The sequence below is a fragment of the Fringilla coelebs genome (genome assembly GCF_963513975.1).
Source record: "Fringilla coelebs genome assembly, chromosome: 6".
NCBI lineage: Eukaryota > Metazoa > Chordata > Aves > Passeriformes > Fringillidae > Fringilla > Fringilla coelebs.
The window spans coordinates 41,055,809-41,065,579 of record NC_140034.1 but is presented as its reverse complement, the minus strand read 5'-3'; the positions used below and the strand labels follow the sequence as shown (position 1 = coordinate 41,065,579).

The window sequence follows — 9,771 nt, the reverse complement described above, 5'->3', positions numbered from 1 at the left end:
CTGTGACCTATCATAGACTTATCATTAGGTCCTCATCATCATTAGGGAGGGCTGTGGGAAGGTTTGTCCTGAAAGCTTCTGATGCAGAGAGCAAAAGATAAAGCAGGAGTGAGCAGAGACATGAGTTGCCAGGGGGTGAACTGGCCTAGATGTACAACCCACACTTCCTGGCTGATTTGTCAGGGTGCAGAATCTACATGGTTCCCAGTTTCTGTTCCCCACCTCCTGCTTTTTGGGGGCAGATCTGTATGAAGGAGGAGACAGTCTGTCCAACTGACATGGCTTGCCTTTAGCTTGAGACACCTGCGGGAGCTTGGAGAGGAGACTGCAGGAAGGTGCAGGCTCCCCGATTTTTTGGGACAAGCAAGGGCAAGTGGTGAAAGAGGGATTAAAAATTGCCTGGTGGTGTTTTCTCTTGGGAAGCAGTGGGAGGGAGAGGGTGAAGTGGTGGTCACATCAGTGAGATAGGGTCTGACAAACTGTATCTAATGCAAAGTTTGCCAATCCCTGCGCTTCTGGAGCACTGATGGAGCCATGACAGTTCATGCCAGAGAAGAGATTGTTACCCTGGAATAAGCTGACAAGCCAGCCTGAAGAAATCCTCCTAGGCCTCAGGGCAAGGAGTGCAATTGAGGGAGCCAGGGCAGGGTAGACCAGACACAGCATCTTGGTGCTGCAGCAGCCATTGGTAGAAAACAATGTCCTGAGCATTGGCTGCTCCTCGGTAACACCCTGCACTAAACATTTTTTCCTGGTGACCTTGCCAGTTATCTCCTGGCTTTACTTCCCTTGCAGAGACTGAAGTGGCTCTGTTTTACCTTAGAAAGATCATTCCTCAGCTTTGGGCACTATGGGCTTTCATCCGACAGGAATGGGATTATGCTTTTTTTCTCTCTGCTTGTCCACATTGGCACCGCTCTGGCTCCTCTTGGCAAGGCAGGGCTTCAGTTACTGAACCATCACTCAGCAATTTACTACTTTGATTGTTACAATTTTTGTCTAAAGTCCCCAGAAATGTTTAGAGATTGAATAAAAATGTCTCGAGGATTAGGTTACTTGAAGCCTGATTGTTCAATTGTCAAGAAACTTCTGTTTTTAATCTCCAGACCACAGTTGATTTCTTTCTTGATTGCTTACAAATAGACTTATAAAGAGAAGAAAAAATGAAATTTATTCGGCTGAAATAAGTGGATGTTCTGCAGTGCTTTTAGCTGCAGAAGAAAATGGAAGATGAAATCCATCAGAATTGTTAAGATCTGTGGCACCAATTTAAGATTTTTAATCTTGACTCAAACAGATTTTGCTTTTGTCTGACCTTCAGAGCAGACAGAACCTTTGTGGCCATGCTTTCTGTTAGGTCTCCCTCTGACCTAACAAGGTGAGACCTTCCTTGTTACATTTAAGATGTGTGGCCAGTTTTGTCCAAATCTGAGAGAGGATGGGAAGTCTCAGAAATAATTCAGTTCTGCTCTTGCAAAACTCAGCAGTTGGGTACAGAAGAGAAACCAAGACAAGTGCTCTTGCTCTGACAGCTCTGGGTGACTCTGGGCCTCCCTGGCAAGGAGCAGGAGAATCCTCCTCTTCTTGCTGCCTTGCCAGTAGCATTTCTGCTCTCCAGCTGACTCGTGTCCCAGGAGGCAGCTCAGAATGCATGGTGTCCCAGCCACCAGTGTGGAGCACGTGGAGGGTTGGGAATTCCCATGATTCATCAGCAAAGTTCTTCCCTGCACACAGAAAGTCTTTTTTCTTCCTAGACATTTTAAATAATTTTGTGGGGCAAAACATTTCTTCCAGATTTGGAACCTGAGACAGAATGTCCTGAACTAGAAATCCTAATTTCTGTGCTAGTTACTTGATAGGGTCACAGTAACAGCTGGACATGGTAATACCTTGACAGTTAAAGCCATGGGAGGTTAGAGGTTTTACTTCATGTGACAGCAACTTGTACCAGGAGGAATATTCAAAGCAGAGTCAGTATCTTAATTAGTTTAAAGTACAGTTTCATTCTTTAAAGAGCTGAGTTTTCTGCAATCACTGGTCTTCGGTCATTGGAACCCCATTTTTTTCTTGTGTCCTCATATCACTGTGCCCTGATGCATCAATAACAGTGCTGGGAAAAGCTGCCATCCCTTCTGATGCCTCTGAGGCCAAACAAGGAAAATTTAATGTAGCAGTTTTTTGTCAGGAAACACTTTGCAGCTCTCTTTCAAAACAAAGAGTTTTATTACTACATTTATTATTAGTGGTGTGATGACAGCCAAATGCTGTTAACTTGTGAAGTGCAACTGAAAGACTGACTTTTCACTTCAGCTGTCACTTTACAATTTAAACAGTTCTATGTAGAGAATAAAATAATACATTTCTGAGAAGCAGTCAAACATTTTAGTCTGTACTTTTTCCTAATGGCATGGGGCAGAAGGTTGATGGGATTTATTGCAGCTCATAAAAAGGCAGGCAGGACTGAAACTGAGATATTTGAGGGAAAATGAGCTTTGAACACATATTTTATATATTTTGAATATTTTGTATTAACTGTGTGGGATCATGAACTTCCCACGAGTCTTGACAAGTGTTTGTCATGTCTGCCAGGATCATACCATGAAGCTCTCTGTAAAAAAGAAGTTGGGAATCAATAGCCAGGCTGAATTTTCCACTCCTTACTTTAGGGAGACTTGGAAAGATTTTTTTTCAGCTAAAATGGCCAAGTTATATATAAAAATGAGGCATATACAAACGTGACAGGCCTTTTCTCTTAAAATGCTATTTTATCTAAAACTTATCTTGAAACCTCAGTAAGTGTCAAGGGAGCACCATTTCTGTGGCAGATTGCCTGGTGAGATGTAAAAATCCTCCTGTGCTCCTATAACCTGTACACTGGACATATCCACTTTGAAACATCCCTCAGAGAACTTGCCCATCCTAGCAACTCCCTGCTGCCTTGGGAAGAGCTTTCTGCTGGAAGTTTCCATAAGCTGCCTGCAAAGATCCCAGCAGCCTGAGCATCCTGCTACCTTCACAGGTGCCTTGCTGCCCTGCAGTGTAGGGCAAGTGCTGGTAGGGAATTTCTTACCTGAGGCTTCTCCCTCATCTCCTGCTCTGGGGAACAAAACTCAGGGTGCTTGGGGTGTGAAGGAGACCCCAGCCTGCAGGAGACTGGGAGCAGAGATTGCTGCAGAGCGAGCCAAATCTTCCCCTGTCTCGGAAGATTTCCAATCCTGCAGCTAAGGCTCTGCCAACACCTGCCTGCTGCAAAGGGGAGATGTGCTTCTTCCTTGCCTGTGCTGTTGGCTGCAGGGCTCTCCATGGCTGCCCCCAGATGATGCAGGCAGGATGCACCTTGGCATGGCCCAGGGGAATGTGAGGAATTTAGAAAAATACTTCAAGGGTCACATCAAGCATTTAAAGTGCTGGCTGCATGTTGGCCTGCTGGCTGCCTGAGTGGAGGGTGTGTGGTCCTTACTGTAGGATTACCCTGAGGCAGTCAGCTGCTGGGCTGGCTTTGCTTTAATTTAATTATTTCAAAGAGAGAAAATGTTAAAAGGCTGCTGAAGTCAAAACAGTGGAAAGAAAGGTAAAGGATATCAAACCAAATACATAAGGAAAGGGGTATGACAGCCCTGAGTGCATAGCTCTTGCGAGTTGTTAACCAGTTAATTCCTTGGTGTAAATGAATTCACATGTGCTGGAGAGAGGCCTGGCTGCCCAGGTAAGCTGCCTTTTGTGTGCTGCAGTTTTATCATGATAGCTAGAAAGAAACAGCAGTTTGTTTTTCTCCAAGCAGAAGTGTAACAGTGGATTTCAGCTGGGTCTCGTTGGGTAACTTGGGTTCCCCCATCAGAAAGGTACACTTTGGAATGTAAATCAGATGTGCAGGCAGAGAAAGAGACACTAAAACTTTTGCTTTCAGAGGCAGTTGGTATTTGCTGCCTGTTTATTGGTGTGTCAGCTCCAGTTTGTAAGCAGTATCTGTTAGGTCACAGTTGGATGAATGTTTTTATTGCTATTTTAAAAATGGTTGTTCCAAGATACGAATTCTAGTGGAGAGAGAACAGCAGCTCCTTCCTCTCTCCTGACAGAAATGAGTACCCAGACCAGGATGCTGAGTGGGGATGTACACAGTGAGGCAGTGTGTGGTGGCTGGAAATGCCCCCTGCCAGGGCAGCAAGAAGCAGCTTTTACTCTTGAGTATGTTTTGGAAGGATATTTGAAACTTCCATGGATTAAGGCATTGTGCTGGGAAGCAGCTTATCCTGCTGGCTCTCAAGGGACCCCATCAGCTCTGACAGACAGTGAAGTAACTGCTCTGTTTTGGGACATGGACTGGGATGTTCACTGTGATTGCCCAGCTACAGGTGGTTTCTGTAAAAGCCCTGGCCCTTCAAAAGTTTCTTTTCCGACAGGAAGAGGTGGTTATCCGTCCCTTTTTATCCCTTTTTATCCATCCCTGTGTCCTCTTTTTAATCATTCCTTTCCCTTCTATGGCATGAGATCTGATAGCTAGCAAAGGCTGTGTGTGTGTGTTTCCAATAATCACATTTTTAAATGAATAACCAGATGCCAATTTCCATGTTGGTAATTTCCATGCTGTTTCAGCAGCGATAATTGTCTCCTCTATAAAACTGGTGATTTAACAAGGCCCCAGAAATGAATATAAAATGTTCCTAGTTCTGGTAAAGGTCCATAATGTGCCTGTCCAGTGTGCTGGCATACAATGTGACTTCATGAAAGGAAATTAAATCTTGAAATCAGGGACCAAAATGAGCAGAACACAAAGGAGATGAATTATGATGAAAGAATACTAGAAAATTCTGAAAGTGAAAATATTTAAATGGAACGGGATGACATGAGTACAGTGACAAATTTTGAAGCTTGCTGAAATGACGCATATTGAAATCTCAAAATCAAGGAACAAAGTGAACCACAGAGACAGAAAAAGAATTATGACAAAATTTGCTCAGGTGCACAGCACATGGTGGTAGCAAGGTGCAAGGTGTGGGGGGAGCAGTGTTGGGGTGTAGCTGTGGTCCACTTGGCATGCCTTGTGCACTTGCAGTGTCCCTGGAGTTCTGGGCTTTGTTAGGGCTGGGGTTTTCTCAAGCCCAACCCTGAAGGGAGCAGTAAAAGCAGCATTTTCTGAGGCTGAAATGCCCAGCCCATGGGTGCTGCCAAGGAGAAAAGTGTGGAGGGAGCAATGGTGGTGCAGTGCATTGGGTTTTTTTTGCAGTGAAACGGATTGGAACGTGCCAAAATGATACTCATTGGACTCATGCAATTCTATTTCCTTTCATGAAATGAGAATTCTTCAATTCATGAAGAATTTTTATTTCATTAAAGGAAATGACATCTGCAAACCATAGAAGGCAGGTGACCAAACACATGGGACAGGAGGTGTGATGAAATGAAAAACAATTGAAAGAAAACCTGAAAATTCTGAAATTAAGTCAAAACTTTTAAAAGGAGTGGGATTACATAAATTGCACTGAAAAGTTCCCAAACTTTTCTAAATTATACCCATTAAATTCTCCATATCAGGGAGCAAAGTGAGCTGAATGCACAGGAGAGGAATTATGATAAAATGAAATGGAATTTTTAAAAAAAATCTGAAATGAAATTAAAACAATGAAATTGAATGGGTTGACATGAAGTGCAGTGAAATGGACTGAAACTTGCCGAAATGTTACTCACTGAAATCACAAGATTTCATTTCCTTTCATTAAATAATGCTGGGAGAAAGTGAAATGAAGGCATTATTTAAACTACTTGAGTAAATATTTTTTTTTTATGTTAGCGCCTTGGAGATCTAACACTGGGGATTATGTCACAGGATATATTTTCTAAATTTTCTCAAATAATATCTTCAAGGCCTCTCAGTTATTACCATGGTGATCTTGCTCCAACTCAGCATTAAATTTCCCAAAGCATTTTATAATCATATTTGTGAGGGTATTAAATATATCTGAGTTTGCCTTCATACTGAACTTTCTGTAGGAAACCAGACAGGCAGTTTGTACTGGGATATATGTTGAAGTTCAGATATCAAGTCAACCAACCTTTTTTTTTATGACAGAACCTTGGATACTTTTGGGCTAGAGCAGATTAAATTTACCTTGCTTTGAATAAATGTGCGATGTTTTTCTGCACTGCCAGAACAAGGCTCCTACGTCATCTTGTTTCTGCATGAGAGGCAAGCTCAGCCCCAGAAATCCTCCAAGTTGGTCATCAGACTTGTCTTAGAGGGCTGTACTGAGGCAACAGAGTTCAGCCTTTGCTGTGCTGCAGAATCAAGTTGTCAGGAATTTAAGTGGTTATATGTAAATGGAGCTTTTGGAGAGAAAGTTGTTACACTGCAGCAGAGATGTATGGGCTAAATTTAGCCACTAAAATAAACTGTAAAAAACACGGCCTTCTGCAAGCTGGAATGATTCAATTTGACCAAACATAAAACTGTTCCCTTATTAAGCTAATAGTACCTCCCAACAAAAAGGCTTCAAACTGACCCTGGCCCTAAAGCTGCCTTGGGGAGCCAAGAAGCCAAGAGATTGCAGCCAGGTGTTTCATAAAGCCAACACTCTTAATGTCGCTTTTGCACTGGCAAGGAGCAAACCAGCCAGCCTTCTGGAAAGACACTAGCAAGTGCCTCTGGTCCCCACTCACCTAAAATGGTGTTCTTGTTCCATTTCATCCCCTTTGACATGGGGCTGTAATTAAAATGTTTTGTTTCCAGTGTAGTCCTGAAACATTGCCACTGCTAAGGCAATTTGAAAGGAGGAGGGACCACTCCTAAGAGTTACCCAAAGATAAGGTTGAGAGTTTCTGATGGTGAGCCCACAAAACCAAGGCCATTTCTGTGTGCTGGACTATGGCACAGGATGTATATTATGTATGTAAGCTTCTGGGTTTTTTTTCAGAGCATTTGTCCTTCTCTACACAAAGAATGTGTTTTATGGCAAAACACAGTAAACTTGCACTGGCTGCAGGTGCTCCAGCTTGGGCACGGACCCAGAGCTGCTGGGGTAAGTGTGGATTCCACTGTGGGCTAGTTGGCAGGGTGTGCTGGCAGTGCCCGGGGTGCTCTGCGCTGCGCTGCGGTGCTGCATGTGCACGCTGAGCATGGGGGACTGCAGGACTGACTGCTTGGCAAACCTCGGGCCCTGAGTGCATTGTCCTTGTCCCCTGAGCATCACAGAGCAGAATTCCTGACACAGTTGCTAAGCCTCCGCTTCCTTCCTGGTTCCAAACCAGCTTCAAAAATATCCTCGAGTGGGTGAAGCTATATGGAGAGTGTCTTTATAGGAATCATCTAACATGAGCCCTGAAGAGGGGACAGACTAACCATTTCAGGCTCTTCCTCCCTCATGCTTTTCTACTCCTCCTCCCTCTACCTCCTTTCCTATTCCTATAGTATGTTTTTCTTATGCTGTTGGGATTTTCTATCCATGAGAGTGCTTGGCACACACAGCTTTAAAGCGTGGTTCCAGCCGTCACTCATTTGCAAGCTTTTGTTTCAGCTCAGTAATACTCGTATACCATTTTCTGTCTGAGGATCTGATTCTGCATCATATCAAAGAAGCATCACAGAGCCCACAGGGGAATGGAAAATTTTAGGATCCCTACTAAATTGAAAAAAATGGAGTCACACTGAAGGAGGTATTTAAGCTTCGTTAGAGGTGGCAGACTTGAGAACAAGATTCCAGAGTCCTGCTTAACCCTCTGTTGCTGATGGTTCTTGTCTAGGTCCATTCTGTGTCATCTCTGCAGCTTATATCTGGGTCACTAATACTGGGGTTTTCAGATTTGGGCTTGCCTTGGAGCTTCCTTTAAGCATGGGTTTGTTACTCTGACGGGTAGCGATCAGCCGAAAGCTGATGTGACGGGTCTGTCGGTACTCTTTCGTAGTCATAGAAATCAGAGTATTGATAAAAAAAGCAGCGCGGTGAAACGCAGAAAGCCGAAGTACCGCTGAGCCAGTCCGGGACCCGCCTGAAGCTCCCCTGGGTGCCGCGGGGCAGGAGAGGGATGCCCTGGAGGTTAAGGGGAGAGGAGGCGAGAGAGGGCGGCAGGATCGAGCGCGATGGCTCCCCCGCCCCAGGCTGTACCCGACAGCCCCGCTCCGAGGGGACGCGGCGGGCGGGGGCGGCGGTGCGGGACACGTCATGCGGGAAGGAGAGCCCGGCCGGCCGCGAGTGGGCTCCGCTGCGGCCCGGGTGCGCTGCCGTCTGAGCATGCTCCCGCGGGGCTCCGCCGGCTATATAACGGGGCCGGGGTGCCGGCGGCAGCGGCTCTGCTGAGGCAGCGGGGGAGCTCCGCTCCACGCCGCGCTCCGGTATTCACCGTACTGCGCCTCTCTGCACCGCTCCGCTCCGCACGGTACCGCAGCGCGCCGCTCGGTACCGCGCTCCGCTCAGCGCTCCGCTCCGCTCGGTACCGCACTCCGCTCACTACCGCACTCCGCTCCGCTCAGCGCTCCGCTCGCACCGAGGTCTCTCCGGACAGCAGCGGTCCGCACTGCTCCGCACGGTACCGCACCGCCCCGCGCTGCTCCGCACGGTACCGCACCGCCCCGCGGGGCCCGTCCCTGCCCCGCCGCCGCTGCCCGCCGGAGGCTCGGCGCCCGGCACGGCCGAGGCAGCGCGCCCCGCTCCGCCGGCCCCGGCCCCCGCGGCGGGCGCTCCCGCGGGCGGCAGGATGGCCTCGAAGCCGGCCGAGCTGATGGGCATCTGCTCCAGCTACCAGGCGGTGATGCCGCACTTCGTCTGCGTCTCCGAGGAGTTCCCGCCGCCCGCCCGCCCCGCCAAGACCCCCAAGGGCAAGCTGCGGCGGCCGCGGCAGTCGCGCTTCAAGACGCAGCCGGTGACTTTCGACGAGATCCAGGAGGTGGAGGAGGAGGGGGTGTCCCCCATGGAGGAAGAGAAGGCCAAGAAGTCTTTCCTGCAGTCGCTGGAGTGCCTGCGGCGGAGCACCCAGAACCTTTGCCTGCAGCGGGACCGCCTGGGCAGCTGCCGCCTCCGCAACAGCCTCGACTCCAGCGACTCGGACTCGGCCCTCTGAGCTCGGCGGGACCCGGCACAGCAGCGGCGGCGCGGACTGAGCGGCCGGGAGCCGCGCCGCCGCTGGCACCGGAGCGCCCGGACGGGCAGCCGGGTCGGGATGTTTTCTAAGAAAGCGCTTGTACCTTCGTTTCTATTTGATTGTATGAAACTCACCATTTAAAAGACAAAAAAAAAAAAAAAATCTTTTCTATTCGTTAGAAGAAATGAGCTGTTTTAGATGCATTGAGCTGCCGGACTTTATATTTATTTTTGCATTTAAATTGTTGACTGCATTAATTTAATATGTTTCTACCTGAATGTCTGTTATTATTTCCATAAAAGAGTAATAAATCTGATATATTTGCACAGTACCTACTGGGCTGTCCTTATTTCAGGGATCCAACTGTCCTTGTTCAGCTTTGAGGGGAAAAGGGATTTAATACCTGTCGGTAGCTAGTGCAGAGCCAGCAATGCTTTTCTCGGGGATGCTGCTCAGAGAGGTTTTGCAGGCTGTGCTATCAAGTATAAACTAATGAGACAAAAGTCGAGTTTGACTGATTTTAAACTATTTACTTCTTTGAGATCTTTGTGTTAACCTGAATTGAGGTTTAAAGAGCTTTTATAACTGGTGCCCAAGAGCCTTAATGCAACTAGGCAAGCCTCTTGCATTCACAAAAATTGCGTACATACTTAATATTTTCACCCAAGTTGGTTTTGTCTCTTCTCCCCTTTCCCTTCTGAC

At 47.1% G+C, this 9,771-nt stretch overlaps 1 protein-coding gene across 1 annotated transcript; it reads left to right on the top strand.

Annotated features, from left to right (window-relative positions):
• The first annotated feature begins 8,266 nt into the window (after positions 1-8,266).
• On the top strand, positions 8,267-9,400 carry LOC311154523 (uncharacterized protein C11orf96 homolog). The gene has a single exon (XM_084207112.1). It carries the CDS (start codon positions 8,686-8,688, stop codon positions 9,046-9,048), a length of 363 nt encoding a protein of 120 aa, XP_084063238.1. The 5' UTR covers positions 8,267-8,685; the 3' UTR covers positions 9,049-9,400.
• Positions 9,401-9,771: the final 371 nt, after the last annotated feature.